General features: G+C 40.0%; 1 protein-coding gene across 1 annotated transcript in view; it reads right to left on the bottom strand.

The window, feature by feature from the left end:
- LOC126972425 (uncharacterized) overlaps window positions 1-24,935 on the bottom strand; it is a 42,115-nt gene that overhangs the window by 16,015 nt on the left and 1,165 nt on the right. The window contains exons 2-11 of the mRNA XM_050819149.1: window positions 14,807-15,731; window positions 13,830-14,658; window positions 13,545-13,702; window positions 13,247-13,381; window positions 10,423-10,661; window positions 9,564-9,672; window positions 8,283-8,441; window positions 6,505-6,644; window positions 4,881-5,000; window positions 3,005-3,141 (exon numbers count right to left, since the gene is read on the bottom strand). Coding sequence (XP_050675106.1) covers window positions 3,005-3,141; window positions 4,881-5,000; window positions 6,505-6,644; window positions 8,283-8,441; window positions 9,564-9,672; window positions 10,423-10,661; window positions 13,247-13,381; window positions 13,545-13,702; window positions 13,830-14,658; window positions 14,807-15,731 — 2,951 coding nt within the window. The remainder of the gene's footprint in view (window positions 1-3,004; window positions 3,142-4,880; window positions 5,001-6,504; window positions 6,645-8,282; window positions 8,442-9,563; window positions 9,673-10,422; window positions 10,662-13,246; window positions 13,382-13,544; window positions 13,703-13,829; window positions 14,659-14,806; window positions 15,732-24,935) is intronic.

Below are 24,935 nucleotides of genomic sequence, written 5' to 3'. Positions count from 1 at the left end.
AGCCGCTTCCATAATTTCGGGACTACGCCTGATGAGTAGGAGAGCCGGAAAAGACGGGTAAGGACCGGCGCCAGTTCCAGAGCACATGTCCGCAGCACTATCGGGGGAATGCCATCGGGCCCGCTCGATTTGTGAATGTCCAAGGTGAGAAGCGCCTTAAGCACGGCACCATGCCGGATTTTTTCCTCCGGCATATATGAATCGCACCGCGGAATATGCGGTGGTGGTGCACCTTGGTCATCCAAAGTCGAGTTGGACGCGAAGAGGGAGCCCAGGAGATCAGCTTTCTCTTTCGCGTCATGGGCCAGCGAGTCATCATCCCTGTGCAGTGGCGGAATGGCTGGCTGGCAGAAGTTTCCTTGGACAGCCTTGGCGAGCGACCAGAACGCACGAGTTCCCGAGGGAAGGCGTGCAAGACTCTCGCCAATTCTGCCAATGTGCTTCGACTTCGCGTCAGCAATTACTCTTTTGAAGGACCTGGAGGCATGATTGAAGTGTTTTTTAAGGTCGCTGGAATTCACATCCTTAGATACCACCGCATTGACCCAAGCCTGATAGCACTCCTGCTTTCGGCGAGAGGCCATTTTGCAGGAGCAGTCAAACCATGGTTGGGACCTGCCACCGATAGGCACAGAGGAGGATGGAATGAAGAGTTCCATACCTTGCAGTACCACATCAGCAACAGCGTCAGCAGCGGCATCTGGATCTCCCAGCGAAAAACAGATCTGCCTCCACGGGTAGGATGCAAAAAAGCACCGCATCTCGTCCCACTTTGCTGACCTATAGTGCCACACGCGGCGACAGCCTAAGAAGCGGGGCCGTGTTGGGCGCGTGATCGGCACGGTGCTCCGGATCAGGCAGTGGTCCGACGATCCCAGAGGAGGGTCAACGGAAACTAGGTAGCCGTCCGGATGTGAGGTCAACAGAAGGTCCAACAGTGAAGGTGTATGATCTTGCACATCTGGGATTCGCGTAGGCGCAATAACCAGTTGCGTCAGACCATATGCTAAGGCGAAGTCGTGAACAGATCTCCCTGCATGATCGGTGGTACGTGAGCCTAGCCATTCGGCGTGGTGGGCGTTAAAATCGCCGAGAAGCACGATCTCTGCAGTGGGGATCTGCTCCAACACGGAATCTGTAGCCATTTGGATGCGTTCGAGGAGCCGGTCAGTCTCTGCGTTACCGCTATGGGACTTATACAGGCATGCGTAGATTCGCGGATGGTTATCGCAGTCTACACGCAGCCAGATGATTGATAGGTCCTGTCTTTCAAGAAAACTCAGGCGTCGAGAACAGACATCCTCCCTGACGTAAACGCACACGCCAGCCCGTGGTATAAAGGAGTGTTCCAAATTATACCCCGGGTAGGAAAGGTAAGATGAATCAGCCAGGGAGGATATCTGTGTCTCGGTTAAAAAGAGCAGGGCCGGCTTCGCCGTCTCCATGTGAAAGTGGACGGCATTTAAATTTGAGCGAAGCCCCCTGATGTTGCAAAAGTCCACAGCGAGTGTGGAGGAGGGTGGTTTGAGCCTCCTGCTCTGTTTGCCCCGAGTCAGCGCAGATTTGCCCCCTCCAGAATACGCGGGGCAGCCTGGGCAACCACTGTTAGGTACAGGTCCTAATTGTGGACGCCCAGGGACGGATTCTCCAGGGCTGCATAGCCTGGTACCGTCCTGGAGTAGTCTTGTTTTAGTCTGTGCTGCCATTTGTATTTGGGAGGGGGTGGGGGGGTTTAGGCCTCCGGATACCCCACTCACCGGACGAAACACAGCGGCATAGCCGCTATTTCACGCCGGTTTCGAGTGGGGGAGTGGTATTTCTCCGGGCGTGCCGGCCCAATTTGGTTGTGTCCGTGAGGACCCAACATGGCACTACCACTACTACCACAGCATAAAGGTGCTTCATTTGCTAATATCACGGCGCGGAGTCCTTCCTTTTTTACTAGTCCGTGCTATATGTTACAAAAATGGTCCCAACTCATCATGTTTGCTGGTGTGAAAACCAACGCTGGTCTTCCGTTGGGCCATTTGATGACGTCACGCTAAATAAAACGAAAGTTATTTTAGCTACTAAATTGACGGAACGAGAATAATACTTAACTAAAAAACTTATAAAATATACTAGACTATATACTAATAGACTTTTTAAGCAGAGTAGCGCTAAAAAGGCGACATTAAATAAATACACGGGTAGAACTACTTAACCATAATTATAAAAAAATAATTCAAAAATAAAATATATAATTAACCAAAATAAATCAATTCTCCATAATATCATTCTGGAACACCCTGTAAGTAATCCAGCAGCTGCGCGCTAGCGTAGGCACACCTACTTCGTGCCTACTTGTGCAACCACTTAAGGGTGATTAAAATATTATTTCCTAAATATAATTTGTTTAAAAATTTCAAACATTTACTTTAACTTTAAGAATTATTGTGTTACGATTAAGGTTGGACAGCCGATCGTCTCCTTGAGACATAACATGTTAAGTTTCGTTTGCCCAGTAACTTTTTTTGTATGGAATAGAAAGACAAACGAGCCTACGGGTCACCTGTTGTTAAGTGATCACCGCCGCCCACAATCTCTTGCAACACCAGAGGAATCACAAGAGCGTTGCCGGCCTTTAAGGAAGGTGTACGCGCTTTTTTTGAAGGTACCCATGTCGTATCGTCCCGGAAACACCTCACAAGGAAGTTCATTCCACAGCTTAGTAGTACGTGGAAGAAAGCTCCTTGAAAACCGCACTGTGGAAGACCGCCACACATCCAGATGGTGGGGATGATATCCTAACTTGTGGCGTGTCGTGCGAAGGTGGAATTCTGCGGAAATTCGAAGAATTCAAACTTCACTAGCTACGCCCTTCAGACCGAAACACAGTAATGCTAACACATCACTGCTTCACGGCAGAAATAGGTGCCGTTGTGGTACCTATAATAGTAAGTATAATCTAGCCGCCATCCTGTGCAAAGGAACCTCATCCAATAAAGTAAGTTGTCCAACATACCCTTTCATTTTATTGTTGTGACAACTTGACAGTGTGGTGACGACTATGTCCGCTCGCTCGATGATTCGTTTCTCCGCCGCCGCGAGCCGGTCGGGCCGCAACTCGTCACCTCCACCGCCGCCGATCCCGCCGCGCAGCTGAATACCATCAGATTAATATACTAATGAATACAATTTTTTTCATGAAAATAAGCGACGAGACGAGCAGGACGTTCAGCTGATGGTAATTGATACGCCCTGCCCATTACAATGCAGTGCCGCTCAGAATTCTTGAAAAACCCCAAAAATTCTGAGCGGCACTACAACAGCGCTCGTCACCTTGAGAGATGAGATGTTAGGTCTCATTTGCCCAGTAATTTCACTAGCTACGGCGCCCTTCAGACTGAAACACAGTAATTCTTACACATTACTGCTTCACGGCAGAAATAGGCGCCGTTGTGGTATCCATAATCTAGCCGGCATCCTGTGCAAAGGAGCCTCCCACTGGTGTAGAAATAGACGCCGTTGTGGTACCCATAATCTAGCCCGAACAATTATGTGCAACCTTTAAAAAGCGGCCAAGTGCGATTCGGAGTCGCTCATGAAGGGTTCTGTAGCAACAAGTAACAGAATATAAAAGTTCTTGTAGTTCGTTGTAACTTTGATCGATGTTTTAATAATAGTGTATTTTTTTTCAATTAAGTTATTAATAATACGATTTCTGACGTATTAAAAAACTATTTACTACATCTCGTTCAAACCAATTTTCGGCGGAAGTTTGCATGGTAATGTACACTATAAGTACATGATAATTTTTTTTTAGTTGTATCATTTTAGGGCACACATTTTACCACTTTGGAAGTGTCTTTCGCGCAAACTATTCAGTTTAGAAAAAAAATGATATTAGAAACCTCAATATCACTCAAGACCTATCCATAAATACCTATGGGTTTGATGAAAAATAAGATTTTGTAACTAAACTCCCAAAATTTATTGCTTTTTTTTTCTTTTTTTGTGTGAAAATCTTAATGCGGTTCACAGAATACATCTACTTACCAAGTTTCAACAGGATAGTTCTTATAGTTGCGGAAAAAAGTGGCTGTGACATACGGACGGATGGACTTGACGAATCTATAAGGGTTCCCTTTTTGCGATTTGGCTACGGAACCTAAAAAGCGCCGGTGACGCAATGTCTAGAGCCGTTGTCAAATAAACTTTGCAAAGGGGCTCCCACTGGTAAAGTTACAAATGAAATTTGTGCATTGTATTAAGTTTTACGTACATATTTTGCCCCTTGGAGGTCATGGGTTAGTTACCAGTAGCCAGTATAGATTAAGGGTATGTTCCGATATGCACTGCGACCACTGTACAGTGTGACGTCAATTTAGTATACTGTGAAGCTGTTCCTTTATAGCCAGTTATACTGGTTACTATTTAAAACGGAACGCAATCCCGTATACTGTCAGCTGCATTTTTTGACGCAGCATTCAAATGAGTGTATTAAAGTTTTTTAGATCATTAAAAAAAACTGTTGTTGGAGTACTGTCAAAAAAAAATATTCGGGATTAAACTGTAGGTATTGTTTATAAAACGTTAATCACCCGAGTGGTTTTGACTGATCACGTGATCAAAGTACTGCGAGTACCTTACCTCGAAAACGCCAGTGCTCACAGTAGAATATGGCGGCGATTTATGACGTCATATATTTCCCTAGGGTACTGCGGCAGTACTGGCAGTTCATAACGGAACGAATTTTCCTACAGTGATAGCATTGTGCAGTGCTCGCAGTGCATATCGGAAGATACCCTAAGAAAAACATACTAGTGTTTGAACACACCGAAGTGTAAAGCTTCAAAACGATTAGTAATTTTCTTATAAGTATAGATATGTGACCTTACCAGTCTGATCCTGTTTTCTGCCAACGTAATCTTCTCCTGACAGTACGCCATTCTTACTGGGTCCTTAGTTTCAAACAGCGTAGTCTTCCACATATTTATCTTTGCTTGCTGATGCAATATCTGTAATTAGTTAAATCCAAATACAGGCAAAATTCCTACTTGTAGCCACGGACTAGTTAAAAAATAAGGACTCCGTGTCACCTTACATAACAGTGTAGCACCAAAACAAGCCGATTAACGTGTAAATACATAGCCCCACGCACCCACTTACACTACTACAGGCCGATAGGCGGCCATTATGAGAATTGTCATCGTCTGTGACAGATCAGTTTGCGTCTCAATAAAATATTTTAAAAATACAGTCGTGCGTTGTAAGAAAGTGTAAAAACGATACTTTTTAAGTGTTTGTGGCCATATATGATTATTTAAGGGAGAAAAATTGTGTAACTAGATCCCCGTAACCGCACACACACTAGCATAACGGTGCTTCACTTGCTAATATCACGGCGCGGAGTCCTTTCGTCCGTGATTGTAGCGAGTGAGCAGTAACTTTAATAAAATTGATGAGTTGGTTTCGATCTATTATGCACAAGCGTAGCATCGGCCAGGCACCTGATGAGTAACGAATTCTTTGACTAAATTGTTAGAGCATAAGTATTAAACAAATAAATAATTATATTATAAGGTAAAATTATTGTGCAAATGACTAATAGCCTCGTATAAAAAAAACCTATGTGTTTCCAGGTCGATACGACGTGAGTATCTCATTGAAGTAAAATAAACAACTACTCTCACAATCGCCTATTAAAAGGTCGATAAAAATGCCCGAATGGCGTTGTATATACGTTTTAACTTTTAACATTAACAGATACACAGATAACATTAAAACATTCATTCAAATTAACATCTATTTTTTGTGGCAGAAAACAGTTTCAAAATATATTCGAGAGAGAGAGTAAGAGTTTCGAAGCTCATTGATTGTGGTTCGAAATATGCGAAAGAGACGTCCGTCTCTTAAATAACTAATAACAATTGCAAATAACTAAAAAATTAATTTAATACACCTCTTATGCAAACCTTTACCTTTGATATTAATAAAAATACTATTATTTGCATGTGTTAAATATTGATAGCTTTGAAGTCGGTGATAAGCCAAATGGTAGGTACCTACACTCGCCACGCGTGACTTTGAGCGCGATAGCTTCGTTAACAAAACAACCCAAGCTGACAGACACGCATGGCCGGACAAAATTAATAATTAGAGTAAGTAAGCTGTTTATAATATTAAGTTTTATTTTGTTAGGGCTTGGCACCGACTTAAAACCTATCAATATTTAACACATATAAATAGTAGTATTTTATTAATATTAAAGGTAAAGGTTTGCATAACAGGTGTTTTAAATTAATTTGATACTTTTTAGTAGTGTTTAGACAATTTTGTAACATAATTTGCATGTCAATTGACGAAACATATTGGATTATCAATAATATTGTTAACATCTTAAGTACAATGTTTCCTGCAAATAAAATTTCATTTCATTTCATTTAGTTTTTGAAGTCGGTTTTTTAAACATAGTTTTTTTTTTAATTATGATTTTTAATTGAATTTGAATCCCCCTGTTACCTCATCTTGCACTGCTTGGTTGTTGACGTCGGGCACACTCCGCGACGCGTCCCTGTGTGCCAGCTGTTGCGAGCTGACTTCTCGTGCACGTCCGTGCATGGCCTCGACACGCCCCACTCGCACCATGCGGAACCGCTCCGCTGCACGAACCATCAAATAATACATTGTACACTAACGGCCGTTCCCAATATACTACTACAAATAGAGATAAATTACTACCTTCTACTGTCAGTAATTAGCTGTCAATATTCTGAAGCTGTCTTAATATACCCGATAAGCCATTCTTATCGCCTTATATTGGGAGAGCGTGAATTGCAATTTCCATACAAACTTTATATCGCTGGTAAGCTATACGTCGTCCCATTGACAGACAGCGTGCACGGATGTGGTGAGTTACCGTCGATAAGTTTATTGGGACAGAGAAGTCGATCAGAAAACGATTTTATCTCAAGTAAGAGATAGACTGAATATTGGAAACGGCCGTAAGTGTAGGATAATATTAGTGATTCCTACTGTTACAAATATTAAAATCAAAGTTTACTTTACACTATCTTCATTCCATAGATAATGTTTTTTCTCTTATCTATCTCCTGACAACCTAACCTTCTCTCCAATCAGTTGAGAGTCGATTGCTGACGTGTTTAATACAAACGATGAGCGAGGATGCCTTCAAAATGCCGTATTCCACCTTCGCACGACACGCCACAAGTTAGGATATCATCCCCACCATCTGGATGTGTGGCGGTCCTCCACAGTGCGGGTTTCAAGGAGCTTCCTTCCAAGTTCTACAAAGCTGTGGAATGAACTTCCGGTGTTTCCGGGACGATACGACATGGGTACATACACATACACACATACATGGGTAAATACCTTCAAAAAAAGCGCGTACACCTTACTTAAAGGCCGGCAATGCTCCTGAGATTCCTATGGAGTTGCAAGGCGGCGGTGATCACTTAACACCATAAAAAAAAACCTACCAAATTCATGCGTTGCATTCAATTATTAAGTAGTCATTATGAATTCTAATAAAGTGCTTTTTGTGAAAAAGGCATTTTATTCTACCACCTCAAAATTATTGAGTGCACGAGTAGTGAAAAAGCACATTCTCCCCAGTGCCACTGACAAAATACCTCAGAGTATTTTAAAAATAGCTGAGCGATGGGATATAACAACGAACTAGTGGATTTAATGTCAAATTATTTGTAAAATCATGTCGGTTTTCGAATATTTCAATCCAGATTTTTTCCAATTTATATCTACCAAAAAAAATCAAATATATAAAGAGTAATTGAAGAGGGCATTCTAAAGTAGATGTTGAAGTTAATAAAAAAATACTAAAACTCTTATTTTTAAACATGTGACTTAGATAATTTATAAGTTCGTCTAGATAGATTGGGAACACGTTGAAAAAAATAGCAGCGAATTGCTAGCCTCTATTTTCCGCAAGGCACGCACACTAAAACAAAGTGACTAACGTATCGCGAGTGTTTGTAGTTGTCACGCACACTAAAGTAAAAAACCTGGCCTGTTGTCTTGCGTTGCGTAACAACAAGAAGTTCTATCTAGACGTACAAATTATCTAAGCATCTGACTAAAAAATTCGTCAACAATATAGTAGGCTAAAAATATTTAAATTTATATGATAAAGAAATATAAATATTTATAAAATATAAAAAAAAAATTAAAACATATACAACCCAACCTACTGTTACAAACTACTCATCCTCCCACTCTTCACCACACTATAATCCGAAAATAAAAACTCTTATTATACTAACCTTTTGGCATACTTTGTCGGATGTTAAGTAACCTGATGACCAGATCATCGACGGCAGCGTTACTCGTTGCACATATCAATAGCTTCCCTCTTTCTCTGACTCTTGTCGCAGTGTCGTAGAGATATGCCATCACAATAGCACATATTACACTGGACTTCCCTGAAGAAAACAGTAATTATTCCACGAATGCCTATAGCTGTTCAAAATAGAAGACCAGCTCACTTTCTAACAGTTAAATACATTAGCACCTCGGTAAGTCGAAATCCTCCCGAACTCGAAAAAAATGCTAATGCCAAAACTCCGTTGCTCGAATTATGACCCCTATGTATCAGCGCGTGAAACCATATTATGACATTTAAAATGAAATGGCCGATAAGGACGGAAGTTCCCGCAACCTTTTCCGTTAACTTTTGTATGCCAACATCCCATTATCTTTGTTTTAATTTGAAATCGAATGAGGTAATGTGCATTTTATCGCTGTGCCATATGTAATGGTGGTGTCATATTATGATCCTCGAATTGTTGCCGTATGGCGGTACGCAAAGGGTTAATCATTTATTACTTTAATAACTAATTACCTGTTCCCGGGGCCCTTGCACCATTTGTATGAAGGGTCGGTCATCAGGTGCAGCTGACACCGATAATTTTACTTGACACCGATTATTAATATATTTAATTATTAATTACTTACCTGTTCCCGGGGGTCCTTGCACCATTAGTATGAAGGGTCGGCCTGAAGTAGAGATAATACCGATAATATTATTTAATTGTTAATTACCTGTTCCCGGGGCCACCATTTTTATGAAGGGTCGGCCTTGAGGGGAACTAATACCTTTAATTATTAATATTTTTAATAATTGATTACCTATTCCCGGGTCCCTTGCACCATTTGTATGAAGGGTCGGCCTTAAGTGGAGCTAATACCGATAATATTATTTAATTATTAATATCTTAAATTATTAAATACCTATTTCCGGGGGCCCTTGCACCATTTGTATGAAGGGTCGGCCTTAAGTGGACCTAATACCGATAATATTATTTAATTGTTAATATCTTAAATTATTAATTACCTGTTCCCGGAGGCCCTTGCACCATTTGTATGAAGGGTCGGCCCGGCCTTAAGTGGAGCTAATACCGATAATTTTTTTTAATTATTAATATCTTTAATTATTAATTACCTATTCCTGGGGGCCCTTGCACCATTTGTATGAAGGGTCGGCCTTAAGTAGAGCTAATACCGATAATATTATTTAATTATTAATATCTTTAATTATTAATTACCTGTTCCCGGGGGACCTTGCACCATTTGTATGAAGGGTCGGTCATTAAGTGCAGCTGACACCGATAATTTTACTGCTCTCTTCTGACTTTCATTTAATGTTGATGTCCACTAGAAATATAAAGGCTTTAAAACTGAATTCTTAAGGGGGTTCAATGGGAATTTTTAATCATTTACTTTTATGGCACAGAAAGGTAAAATAGACACTATTACCATAAAGTAAAATATGTTTTTTCGTGGGCGCAATAAAAATCTTCAAATATTAATTAATTAAATACGCTTCTCGTTTATTGGTGACAGAGTATTATGGCATGGCTGACAGAGTGTTATGGAAGAACATAGGGCAGGCCTATACCCAGCAAGGGGTCAATATCACAGATAGAAATTAGATACAAATAGGAAACATTAAAGACGAAAGTTTTCAACCAGTTGCCAATGATGACTTAGGGTACGCAGACGTGGTCGCTAGCTATTGGCCTGATGAGAAAGCTCATGGTCGCTCAGAGGGCAATGCTCGGAGTTTCCCTGCGAGACCAAATCAGAAATGAGGAAATCCGCAGGAGAATCAAAGTCACCGACCAAGCCCAAATGATTGCGAAACTGAAGAGGCAGTGGGCATGGCACGTTCGACGGACGGATGGCCGGTGGGGCAGAAAAGTCCTCGAATGGGGACCACGTACCGAAAGACGTGGTGTTGGTGGGCCCTCCAAAAGATGGGGATAAGATAATATTCAATAGGTAATAGGTATGTTAAGTTTGGAAAATGTGAAATTAAAAAATCTAAAAGAACTAATTGGCTTTGTAAATGTATACCTCAATCGATAGTAACAACTTCACTGTACAAAAAATCCAAATACTCACTTGTGTATTCATTTTAAGCAATGTATTATTTTCATTGATCTGAAAATGCTTCGGTTCAGGTTTCAAAATGGCTTCGCAGAGTGGAGATCCACATAAATATTCCATTGATTCAAATAAATGCAGTTCATTTTGTATGTAGGCTAATCTTGTAGCGATCAAAAGTTGACCATTTCTTAACATTCTCATTTTTCCTGTAAATGTTGTATGAAGCCCTATACTAAAAAAAGTGTTTTTATTGTCTGGAAAGAAAACAACATAATAAAATAAAATTAAATTTGTAACCAAAATTTATGAACGATGCGGGACTCGAACCCGGTACTCTCAGATTCCACCCGAGCGCTCTTCTAACCGAGCCAACCGTTCGAGTGACGTATGGTTCGTAAATCTTGGTATATCTTGTTCAACTCTCAGGTTGTGGCTCCATCTACAGGACCTACAGTTGATAACCTGCTCAACCCTAATAATTGCATATTAGGAAATTGACTTGAGATGTCGCTCTTTCAAATCCAAAACAATTTGTTATTTCTACAGTGATATCCCTCACATCTGGGATTAATTAAATTAAATTTGTAACAAAAATTTATCTGCTTCGGCTTCCTTCCGAGCGCTCTTCCAACTGACATGCTCGGAAGGAACCTGAAAGGTTCGAATCCCGCACCGTTCATAAATTTAATTTATCCCAGAAGTGCGGGAAATCACTTTAAAAATAACAAATTGTTTAAAATAATTACAAATTCACATCATGTCCGTATTTTTAAACCTTTTTTGGTTCAAAAAAAGTTTGTAACTGAAGTCCTGCTGAATGGGTAAAAAATGTAGAAAGGCGTACGCGCCTTTTTTAAAGGACCTGGAAATACCGCACAAGGAAGCTCATTATATAGTTCAGTTGCACGTGGAAAAAAGGAACTTGAAAACTGCACTGTGGAAGAGTGCCACACATCTACATGGCGGGGATGATATCCTAATATATGGCGTATTGAACGAAGGTGTAATTCAGCGGCAGGAGTTAGGTCAAACAGCTCTTCGGAAGCCTTGATAAATGGCGTAAAAGACACAGAATGAAGCGACGTCTCTACATAACGCCAAGTGAGCCATTCACAAAGCAATGGACAACAATCCGAGCAGCTCTTTGTTGCACGAGGAGAGTATTATGTCTATGGTTATTTAAGGTTTTCCTACATCAGAATATATAACAACAAAATTTCAGTCACCCATCGTGAATAGTTTAACTTTGTTAAGCAACATACGTACTGGATGTCGGAAGGTGCATGTAACCCTTAATGGATCATCACCCATGGCAGCATCAATCCTTAGACGTTGTACTTTATGATAAATTTCTATCAGTATATGGGAAATATTTACACTATTCATTTCATTAAATACAACAACAAGCAGTCCAACTCAAATATAAATATTTTTATTCGAAATAGGTTAATAGGAAGTAACTTATTGAACGTCAAAAACTTTCCGTTTCGAATAGGACAATTTATATATAGGCTAATTTCTCGTCGTAGCGTCGCCATAGATGTCCAATTAATTGTACACGAACGATATCTTAGTGTTAATATTCGTGAATATTTGCTCTTTTAATTCTTATAAAAAAAAAACCCATAGAACTTGTCATTTCAACAGACTAGACCAAAACATGTTACTAATTGTATAGAATAACAACTTACATACAGGCGCTTTAAAATAGCGCACAGTCGTGAATTATTGCAATAAACTGATATGGTTTTACTATTAGTAGGTATTTAATTCAGGTAATGCCCATCTCGTCACCGATATTACCCTTTATTACAAAGGTAGTTTACTAATGCCGGGTTCCTATAGTTAACGACGCATCATATTAAAAAAACTACGAACGATATTCGGCCTACCAAACGATTTTAGTTTCCATCCGTTGTTCGTAATTTGTTTAGGTACCGACAGATCTCTCTGAAACTCTTTCACGTTTCGTTCCAAAAAATATATGGTTGTATATTTTAATTTAAGATAATTTTTGTTTATTATCAATCAAACTTCTATTTATAATTCGTAACAAATGTATTTTTATGCATCTAACTTGCATGAAAGGAACTTTATATTGTTGTTGTTTATTTATGTCGGATTGACATTTGACAATTCCCAATGTTGAAAAAAGACGCAAAAGATTCGGCATTGACTAGGGTATATAGTATCAAAATAAAGTACAGTTTATGTTTCTTCATCATGTTTAAAAATACATTTTTATTGCATTTTGCCGTTTGTATCGAATGCGTGTCTCTACTAAATAATTGCATTGCATTTATTCTTCTGCAATCGTTTTTCGAACATATTCACTATCAATTTGATCCGTTTCACTATCGAAATGACATTTAGTAGGGATGTGTGGAGTATTCTTGTACATGATTTACTATAGCACAAACGCTAATATCGTTATTTCCATACAAATGTCTTACTGACAGTTATCGGTAGCCCCCTCATCCGTTGGTAGTGATCTATCAGTTAAATGTCATTACAGCTGGTGTTTTATAGAAAGTTTTCAAATACGTCCCGTAGTAAGTATTACTAGTCGTACCAAATACTATCCGTTTCTTGTTTGTAGTAACTGGGTTTATGTAACAAAAATAATAATTTATCTGAAGACGTCGTCGGCATAGTTATCGAATTTATTGTACACGAATGATTTTTGGTGTTTCAAATTCGTGAATATTGGCTTTTTAAATTGCTTATAAAAACTCAAAGAAGTTGTTATTTAAACAGACTAAACGTAAACGTTATTAATTGTGGTAAACATGTATGTATGCACATATTTGTTGTTCTCCAGTAAAATAAAACAACTTACAAGGTGGTGCTGGAAGTATTCTCACACTATGTACAAAAAAGAATCTACAAGTTTTAGTTTCTTCAGGACCGAATTCTACCATTAAAACTTCTCCGGTTCTAACTGCACTCTTTGCCTCTGATGTTGGCATTGATACTGAAAAAAAAAGAATATTCATTACTTCAATTTTTTTTTTTCATGAACAAAAAATTATTCTTAATTTCTTACGCGTTAAGCAAGAAATTTAGGGAACTAGCTGAAATACAAAATAAATTTAATAATTTTGACATTTTTGCTACCCAAATATTAATAAACTTACTATTTACACTGAGATTAAACAGTTCATAACATCGTTCAGTCTGTGGCAAAGGCGGCAAATGCTCAATCCTCATTTCAAGACGTTTTTCATTGGCTGACCTTATAAATGACTGAGTTAAGCATTCCCATATTTCCATGAGTAATAAATCACCAACTAATCTGTAAGTAAATAAACATTATCTTTGGAAATGTGATAAAGATGAGATGGCATTTCTTAAGGAATGACAATTTTAAGAAGAATTTCCGAAAGTTTTATCGTCAGTGTTAAAGTATAAATTCAACTTACTGCACATATTGTTTATGGCTATTAAAAGAAGTCAATATAGCCATTGGGGTATTTTGGTGGCCTAATATAGGCGGAGGCTCAGGGTTTGATGTTTGCTCAGTCAACCAGTGTGGATTCCACCTTAAAACTTTCATTAGAGTAATCTTTTCCAAAGAAAACACAGGGCTTTGCCGAATATCAACAAGAGTAGTCTTAATTGTACTTGTTTTTTTCAATTGATTACCAGGTTCTATTTGAAATTCGTGCACATCTGGTGGCGTAGTAGAGAACCGTACTTTCTTTTTAGGTGGCAAAGGTTCTACTTTGGAAATAGGCTTTCCAGAAAATAAAAAGTCGGTATCGGTGAGCTTTACAACTTTTTTCGTCACAGATTCTTTGGGCTTTTCTTTTTCTTGTGGTTTACTTGAAGATTTTCTTCTGCCTTTGCTCTTTCGAGACTCTTTTATTTTTGATGGTTTGTCTTCTTCTACAGATATCTTATTCTCATTTTTATTCACTTCAATACTCAAAATATTTTCTTCAGTGTTTACGCTTTTTGTATTTTTTGTTCGTTTTGGACTTTCTTTTCTCTTTTTTAACTTAATACTTGCTTCTACAGCGTTCGTTAAAAATGCCCCACGATTGGAATTTGTGTTTTTAACACTAACAACAGGTTTAGTAAGAGTATTTGTAGAGTTTGTCAAAAAATCAACTGACTCTTTATCTTTACTGGCAAGTTCTTTTAACTTTTTTTTTCTTTCTTCCTTTTGAGTATGACTTATTTTATGTTTTGAAATTGACTTATTACACTTCGATTTGCTTTCTTTCTTATATTTACTTTTTGATTTACCTAAAAGAAGAAAAAATACTTTTCTTACTGATTAAAAAAAATAGAGTAAAATGTAAATAATTTTTTCATTTAGCCTAATAGCGAAATAAATAAAAAAAATACCGAACCAAGGTATTAAACATAACATGCCCTATGTTTATGTACTTACTTCCAGCACTGTGAGATTTCTTTCTACTTGGATGACTTAATGGTTCTATAACTTGTACTCTTTTTGGACTAGAATCATTTCGATGTAAATTTAAGTCTATATTTGTATCAACCTTATCCTGGCATTCTTCAGTGGATGCTATGTTATTTTCATTTAATTGTTGTTTATTGCAGCTTTCTAAATCTCCAATTTGTTTATTACAGTTGGAAGACTCTGTGTTGTCCCAAGGTATTGTTATTAAATCATCTGAATAGACTTCTTCTTCAGTGATAATTACATCATCATCATCCCACTGGCTATACGATGTTTCTTCGGGACAAGTTTCCTTTTCTTTTCTTGCTATTTTTATAAATGGTTTACCTGGAGAACTTTGAGAAAGTCTTAACATCCAATTTTCTGCCTCACTATCACTATCACTGTCGACTTGTATAGGTTCATCATTTGCTAAATATTCCTGTTTTATAGAAAAGGCTTCATATTCTAAATTATTATTTTCAACATTTCCATCATCACTTACGTTCTCCTTTCTATTATCACATTTTCGCCATTTTGTTACAGGACTATTGCCATTTAGGTGAGAGGCACTATTAATTTCTGGTAGAACATTTTTAGACTCATCCACCTTATCTAAAGATGTTTCAGTTATTTCATTATCAATACTTTCTTCTTTAGAAACAAGACTCAATTTTCGCTTTAATGATATTTTAGAATCATTTGATTCTTCTTCACTTTGAAACTGTATTCTATTTTTTATTGGAATGTTTTGAGATTGTTCAACTAGTTTGAACACATATTTATCATTATCCTTAACGTTTGTTGTTTGTGCACCAAAAGTCCATCCAATTCCTATTAAATCATTGTTACAAAGGGATTTTGGAACATTAGGCGGAATCTTTTTCAATCCAACATAAATACCATTGGAGCTCTAAAAAATAATATTTAGTGTGATGAATAATATAGTTAAACATATTTTCCATTATTAATTTTAGCAGTAAAAGTAAGTGAAATTTTGTAGATTTGGATAGTGATGAATATGAAACATTGCGAACAAACAGTTGCAGCTATCATTATTAGTCCTCCATTGATCATTATTAAAATCTACAAAATTGCACTCAGATAAATAGAGTGAAAGAGGGAAGAGACATGAAAAAAAAATTGTGATAATAGAATCAGTCTTGAAGAATTGTGAATTTAAACACTAGTTATGCAGTTGGTTGGATAATAAAGAATAAAGTTCTGTATGCATCAATACTGACCAGGATAAATCTTAATAGTTACAAGAATAACAACACGTTTTATCGGCGTGGGTACCAACTAGCTTCAGACCATTCGGAGCTCCTTCATCAGGGTGAGTGTAGTGGGTTCGTGATAACGTCCCACCTCTTACTGCGGACTTGGGCTCGTAGTGCGAGGCTAGACAGGGCTGGGGGCGTGGGGTGCGCCGGTGGTGATGACGATCGGAACTATGGTTCTTATAAGACCCATGATCACGAAGTGGACATTGTGAGTTCATTTTGTGCACATGGGAACCAATAGTGACATTGTGTCAGTCATAGTGTTCGTCATCACCACCGGCGCACCCCGCCCTGTCCAGCCGCGCATTTCGAGCCCAAGACCGCAGTAAGAGACAGAAGTTTTCGCGAACTTCCGAATGGTCTGAAACTAGTCGGTACCCACACCGATAAAACGTGAGTAAATACGTATTAGTAAATAAGTTAATAATGACTCACGAAAGTTTTAATAATTTAATGGGCACTATGTGTTTGACAATAAAAAGAGCAGCAGAAAATAGCTATTTCCTTTTAAGATATTTTTTTCTAAATTTGCTGATAGAATAGATTATTATAGTAATTTATTGTTTGAAGTACTTATTATAATTAAAAAATGTTTTTCATAACTCATTACAATAAACCAGCAATTTGACAATACTTAATTGGTTTTTACGCCCCAATAACTAACACACACACACACACACTTATTTTTTACATAAATTCTTGCCATTTCAGTATTATAAATGATCGTTAAATTGCTTTCAATACCAAATGGATATTTACAGAACATTTGGTAAAACAAAAATAGATATTAATTTATTTATGATATATGTATGGATAGGACTATCAATTAATATGTGCGGCGTTCATCTACAGTGCGGTTTTTGAGGAACTTCTTCCACGTACAACTATGCTATGAACTTCCTTGTGCGATGTTTGCAGGACGATACACAAAACTAATATCAACAATCCAAATAATTTAATTTGACGTTTGATAAATTTTTAAAACATAATGGCTATTATAATAGACAACAAGATGGATATTCTATTCTAAAATGAGCCTTATTCAAACCAAAAATATTTTATTTTGTAGGTAAAATGCATTACACTTGAAATATGTAATTTTTTCATACAGCTTGTTCGGAAGGCAGATTTCCTTAGAGAAGAACGAGCAAGAAAATCAAAGATTGCTCTTTTCAAAACAAAAAACTTTCAAAAGTATAACACTACAAACCCTCTGGGAACTCCTATGGACGTGGAATTTACATAAAAGCAAATACCATGTCCTTGAAGAATATTGAAATAAAGTAAAAATCAGAAAACAACACTGCTGGTGATAAAACAATAAAATAAATGTTTAGGGGTTCCAGATTCACTTTAGCTCAAGGCAGTCAACTGTACACTAACTGTATACTATACAGAATAGGATAGATACTTACGTGTAGGCCCAGATACAGCTCCCATATTTTGAAAGAAACTACCCCAAATATCATAAGAGGAGCGACAGTGGTGAGCGATAAGAATTAAGACAAATAACTTTTACTAAGTACCAAGACGCATTTTGTGTGTGTGCGTAGTGGTAACCAAAGCGAAAGTAATTATTTTCGTATAACCTACAAAACCTACCTCTAGAAATACAAAAAAAAACTTACCCAGAAACGATTTACTGGATGCAAGTTTAAAAGGTTAATCGACAAAAAAATTATAGTGTTAAGGATTTTTTTAATTTTAAGTAAAATTTTTCCATGCTAATTTAAATTAGCCGAATAGAAGACAATTCGATCTTGTAGGTAAACTCCGATTATAGCCCTCTCCGTTGCCCGCTGAACAACAATAAGCTTCAATAAGCTCTTTAAGGCCCATAGTTAGCGACCACCTACCCCTCCCCATCACCCCCCAACAAAAATATGAGAGCGGTCCTTAAAAAGATATTACCCCAGGAGGGTACCGGCTCTACCAGAGTCGGAGAATCCCTCCCCGAGCATTCTCGCTCGGGCTGCCCCTCGTATTCTGGGGAGGGCACAGTACCGCGCATATCTAAGGATAAACAGGGCAGCAACACCACGGCACCCCGCTCCACGCTTAATGTGGACTTCTGTAATATCAGGGGAATTCACTCCAATTTAAACGCCGTTAACCACCACCTTGAGACGCGCAGCCGGCCTCGTGTTGCCTTACGGAGACGCAGATATCTCGACCTAGCGATACGTCATATTTAACGCACGCCGGGTACAAAATTGAGCATAATTTCATGAATCATGCCGGGGTATGTGTGTACGTTAGGGAGAATATCTGCTGTCGCCGTCTCGGAAATTATGAGGGTAGGGACCTGTCTACTGTCTGGCTCCGCGTAGATTTAGAGGACCGCGTCCGCATCTATGCGTGTGTCTACAGGTCCCATAGTGGTAACGCAGAAACGGATCACCTCATGGGCTGAGTTCAAGCGGCATTTGATGACGTGCTTGCTCAGATCCCCTCCGCTGAAATCGTAGTTTCGTAGTCTTGGGTGATTTCAACGGGCACGATGCCGAATGGCTTGGATCACGTACTATAGACTACGCAGGGCGATCTGTGCATAATTTTGCATTGGCGTATGGTCTGTCCCAATTGGTTGAGTCGCCAACGCGGCTCCCAGATGTGGATAGCCATATGCCGTCCTTATTAGATCTTCTGCTGACTACACATCCCGATGGTTACCAGGTCTCTGTCGACGGAACCCCTCTCGGAACGTCCGACCATTGCCTGGTCAGGAGTGTAGTGCCTATCCGACGCCAACGTCGCAGACCACCAGCGACCCGCCGCGTTTGGCACTACAAGTCAGCAGATTGGGATAGGATGCGTTCCTTTTTTGTATCCTACCCTTGGGGCAGGGTTTGTTTCCCTTCGGATGATCCTAGTGCTTACGACGTTGCAGTAGCCGATGTGATACTGCAGGGCATGGATATTTTTATACCAAGCTCTGTAGTACCGATCGGTGGCAGATCACAGCCTTGGCTCGATGCGTCAGTTAAGGCAGCATCTGACTGCAAAATACAGGCGTATCGAACTTGGGTTGCGGCGCTGGGCTCAAAGGATCCAAACTGCAAAGTTCTGAAGAGGAAATATAACCATGCCTCCAGATTTTTTAAGCGGCAAATCGCCCGTGCGAAATCGAAGCACGTCGTCAAAATTGGCGAGCAGCTTTCCAGTTACCCGATCGGAACACGCAAGTTGCGGTCGTTATCGAAAGCTGCTCTTGGTAACTTCAACCAGCTGTCCATGCACATGAGGATTGACACCCTGGCCCATACGGCAAAAGAGAAAGGCGATCTCTTGTGCACTCTTTTCGCCTCCAACTCGACTCTTGACGACAACGGAAAAACACCGCCGACCATCCCGCGGTATCAGAGCTCCGTGCCTGAAGTACAGTTTCGACAGAAAACTGTTAGGCGAGCTCTGTTTTCGTTGGACGTCAGGAGGTCGAGCGGGCCGGAACGCATTTCTCCAATCGTTCTTAGAACGTGTGCCCCTGAGTTGACGCCGGTGCTAACGCGTTTATTCCGGCACTCTTATTCAAAAGGCGTATTCCCTGATTCATGGAAGTCAGCCCTTGTCCATCCCATCCCAAAAAAAGGAGACAGTTCGGATCCGGCAAACTACAGGCCTATTGCAAAAAAAAAACACGTCTGCGTTCCGTATGTCATCACTGGTAAAACATATTGGTTAAAAAACTTCGTCTTCAGACACTGTGGTATTTTGGACGAGAAGTTTTTACGGAGCTTCCCGAATGCTGCCCATCCGAGTTGGATTCGACGAGTGACCTCTTTCCCGGACCTGCCTAACTGGATTATTTGTCCAAGGTAGACGTACTCGTCAGGTGTAGATTAAGATGTTGGTGCAAGCTTTCATCCGCGGAATTATCGACCGCAAAGTCAGAACTACTGTGAGTCTCGGGCACCACACAAACCTTAAAGTATTATAGCTATTAACTGCAATAAAGATGTTGTGGAAATGGCGAGCTCTCGACGTGGGCTTTCTTGATATACATGTAGGGAGGTAGGACACATGAGGTTTTCATGCCTTGTGAAAGACGCCCGAGGTGATGTGAATATTAGTTCTAGGGAACTAGAAGCACTAGATGTGGCTGCCACGGAAGAGCAGCAGAGAAACTAGTAAAGGCCAGGACACGGGGCCGGTACTGTGGGGAAAGCCGCAAAGGTTATGATGTCTCTAACTCAGGATGAAAAGACGATCTCCTTTAGTCATTTTATAAGAGCTCTTTTGGTGGGAGTGTGCAGCTCCCTACAGCTTCTGGTCAGCACTTAGTTCGGGAAGAAAGTATTGCTGCCTTCAAGATTGGTGGAAATGTTAATAGACATAAAGTTGATGTTGTCGACATAGTAGATTGCTGTACAATCGGTTCAGATTTTATGAAGCATTATCACTCTAAGCTTGATCTGGAATATGGCATATTCAAGCGCAGAGAAGTGGAAGTCTCCTTAAAAGGTGACTCATCAAAAGGTAAAGCAGAGCAATCACTCTCGGGCAGCCCAGTAAACAGGAAGATCAGAAGTTCGTTCAAACAATACTGCAGAACTGTAAGAAGCCTCATATCAACAATAAATTTTCAGATGTTTGCTAATCATGACTGCAATTGAAGCGTATCGGCGCATTCACGTTCACGCCGGGTACCTGTTGCATATGAAAATGAAATAGACAAGATGATTGGGGAAATGTTAAAAAATGTCATTGAAGCATCATCAAACACTAACTGCTCTCCAGTGGTAAAGGTGAAGAAAAAAAATTAGCAGCAAAAATTATTCTTTGTGATATCGTTAAGGCATGAGGTTTCGCCTTAACGATATCACAAAGAAGGACAGTTACCCTACCAATAAAAATAGATGACACTCTGGATACCTTAAGTGTGGCAAGGTGGTTTACAACTGTAGACTTAAAAAGTGGCTTTGGGCAAGTGGAAATAGATTCACGTCACATAGAGAAGACGGCATTCTTAACTGGAAGAGGCTTAAGGCAGTATAAAGCTATGCCGTACGGGATTTCGTAATGCACCAGCCACTTTTGAAAGACTAATGGAGAGAGAACTATTAGGACTGATAGGGGAAGACTCAGGTAGTCTTCCCCTACCTACCTACACATATATATCTATTAAGATGATGTCATATCACACTCAGAACCCACAACTGATGCTCACAAGACTTCAGGAAGCCAATCTATCTAAATCTAAGTCTAAAGAAGTGTAAGTGTGTAAAACTATCGACTTAATGATGAAATCCTCATTCGATTTCTGGTCATAGGAAGTGCTATTTCCCTTTCAACTTATAATAGAATAAAGGCGAATAACAACAGATAGATTCGAACGCTCTATGCAAAGAAAATATTAGTTGTGCGCAGGAGGCTGTTACAGTAGCTAAGGTAGATTTGGGGTACTTTTAGAGATACTCAGTGATCAACGAAGACATTTTTGCCAGTATGTGTTTATACCAAATCAGCCTTCGATCCAAGTGCAAGCCCAAATGTTTAGCGTGGACATTTTGCTGAATTTCGTGATTGTAGATTGTCACCGGGATATTGTGTCTCTCACAAGCGTATATTTTCCGTGTGTTGATTTATACTGATTAGCTTGCATTCTCCAACTTTTAAAAGCCATTCCTCAATTTTGTCAATGTGATGTTTTCAGATCATGTCATTGGATTCTCATGTGTGGATATCAAGGCTTTATCATCTGTGTCTGTTGCAACCACAGTGCCGTCTGATGTTGGTAGGTCGTCAGTAAATATAGTGTACAGAACTGGACCCAGTATAATTCCTGGGATACACCTGATTAAATTTCACGCAAATCCGAATATTCTTCGTTGTATTTTATTTCATAGCATCGACTATTAAGATAGGAGTAAAAAATATAAAATTAGTATGGAAGCAAGTTTCTTACTCTTGTATAAGAGCTCATGTCATACTTTATCGAAGGCTCGGCCTATGTCCAAAAAGACGGTGGAACTTTACTTATTTTCCTCTAGCAACCTACTTATTACGCCAACGATTATATAGACTAGTTCTATCGTGCCATGGTCCTCCCTAAAGCCAATTCAAAGAGTTTAACCATATGGATAGTAGAATAATAATGAGCCGGTATGAAGCTACTTTGTTAGGTGGCTTTCCAGGTTTTTTCAACATTATAAACTGCACTATTTTCCATTGCAGGTCAATGATGTGACAAAAGCGTAAGCAAGCATGGAATCTGTTATGTATTGTAACAATTTCTTTCTTGTGAAGATTTTTCATGAGAGCGCTATCATGGAAGATTCACCGCTTTTTAGGAATTTTTCTAGACGGTAACAGGCTAGGCAGTCCTGGAGAATCCGGGCGTCCACAAATCTGACCTGTACCTAAGAGTGGATGCCCAGGCTGCCCCGCGTATTCTGGAGGGAGCAAACATGTGCTGACTGGGGGCAAGGAGCAGGAGGCTCAAACCACCCTCCTCCACATTCGCTGTGGACGCTCAAATTTAAATTCCGTCCACTTCTACCTGGAGACGGGTAAGCCGGCCCTGCTCTTTTTAACCGAGACACAGATATCCTCTCTGGCTGATACCTCTCATACCCGCGATATAATCTTGAACACTCCTTTATACTGCGGGCTGGCGTGTGCGTTTACGTCAGAGAGGATGACCTATCCATCATTTGGCTGCGTGTAGAATGCGAGGACCATCCGCGAATCTACGCATGCCTGTATGGTCCTATAGCAGTAACGGTGAGACTGACCGGCTCCTTGACCACATCCAAATGGCTACAGATTCCGTGTTGGAGTAGATTTCTACGGCAGAGATCGTGTTTCTTGGCGAATTTTAACGTCCACCCCGCCAAGTGGCTAGGCTCACGTACCACCGATCATGCAGGGAGATCTGTTCACGACTTCACCTTAGCATATGGTCTGACGCAAATGGTTATTGCGCCAACGCGAATCCCAGATTTGGAAGACCTTCACTGTTGGACCTTCTGTTGACCTCACATTCGGACGTCTACCTAGTTTCCGTTTACTCTCCTCTGGGGTCATCGGACCACTGCCTGATCCAGAGCACCGTGCCGGCATCTGTTCTTCGCTGGGTGAGAGGTTTGACCGCTCCTGCAAAATGGACTCTCGCCGAAAGCAGTAGTGCTAGGAGGCTCTGGTCAATGCGGTTGTATCTAAGGATGTGAATTCCAGCGAACTTAAAAAACACTATAATCATGCCTCCAGGTCCCTCAAAAGAGTTATTGCTGACGTTAAGTCGAAGCACATTGGCAGAATTGGCGAGAGACTTACACGCCTTCCCTCGGGAACTCGTACGTTCTGGTCGCAAAACTTCTGCCAGCCAGCCCTTTCGCCACTGCACAGGGACGATGACTTGCTGGCCCATGACGCGAATTATACATGCCCCCAAGAAGACAAAAGTAAGGCGAGACAGTACTTCACTATAAGCCACCGCCTGCAATTTTAAAGGGCTCAAATACGTCCTCACATGGAGTACTGTTCTCACCTCTGGGCGAGTGCTCCCCAGTACCAGCATTTGACGGGAAGAGCGGCTCAAATGATCGTCGATAAAGTCATCTACGATAGGCCTGATTCTATGGCATTGCGTAGAGATGTGGGTTCTCCCTCCATCATCTACCGCATTTATCACGGAGAGTGCTCACAGGAGCTGTTCGGGTTGATTCCAGCGGCCGAATTCTACCACCGGACATGACGTGACGTACCACCCGCATCACGTTGACTGACGTCTGGCATTGCACAACCGCGCAAGAAATTTCTTACCTCACACAGCCACTTTGTATCTTTGTGTTTGTGTAAATCAATTAGGCTGCGGTTTTCCCGAACAGATACTACTTAGGGACCTTCAAGAAAAAAGCATACTCCCACCTTAAAGGCCAGCAACACTTTCTTGACACCTGTTGTTGCGGATGTCCATGGGTGGTTGCCTCACATCTCCCCATCCCATGAGCCTCTTACCCGTTTACTCCTCTCTTATAAAAAAAGTATGTCAATGCTCATGAAGTAAAACACTAGATATCTTGTATTACACCTTCCTTGTGTGTAATTTAAAGTGGACCCCAGTTTGTGTGTTTCGCATTCCAGTCTCCACCACATAAAGACATTTTTAGTAACTGTGTGTCTGAGTGGACAGTACACTGCAGATATAGTTAATCCCATCAAGATTTTACTGTTTAATGTGTATTGCCAGTGCTTCTGCATCTGCCAACTTTTAGGAAATTTCTTCAAAAAGTCATACACGACAATGCACATGCAGTACAATGATGCTTTTCGCATATTGCATAGGTACTGCAGTGCCTCGGGTATGTTTGCTGAATCAAGGGTGCCTGATTTCTATGCTGGGATAGACTCACCACTCAGACCGCATTCTTCAAACGGTTTGTGATGGGATGCCTAGCAATATTTTTTAATATCATATCTGTGCATCAATACAAAAATAGTAAATAAATGATAGTGCCTAGACCAAGACGGCTGGAAAGAGCTTTATTAACCTTTCCAGATAGCTTATAAGTTTTGTGTATATTTTACTTTTTATCTTTGAATAATGTATTAGAATATCTTTTGTACCTGTTAGTTGCATAATATGTATTCTGGGTAATTTTGCTTATAATAAAAACTTATTATTACTATTATTGAGGTCTAGCACCATGGTAGAGACTCTGGGGATACTTTTCCCACCTTTGGGTCACACCAAACTTATTCTCAGCAGTACTAATATTCAGGCAATTTTTTTTTTCTCTTCTCTCTTTATTGCACTTGTTGCTATCTGTTGGTAATTTCCAACAATGAGCAACACTTTTGTCTGCTTGCGCTGGGATTAAAGGCAATTAACA

This window comes from Leptidea sinapis, chromosome 26 (genome assembly GCF_905404315.1).
Source record: "Leptidea sinapis chromosome 26, ilLepSina1.1, whole genome shotgun sequence".
In the NCBI taxonomy this organism is placed as follows: Eukaryota; Metazoa; Arthropoda; class Insecta; order Lepidoptera; family Pieridae; genus Leptidea; species Leptidea sinapis.
The sequence above is the reverse complement of the archived record's forward strand: the minus strand, read 5'-3'. Positions and strand labels throughout refer to the sequence as shown.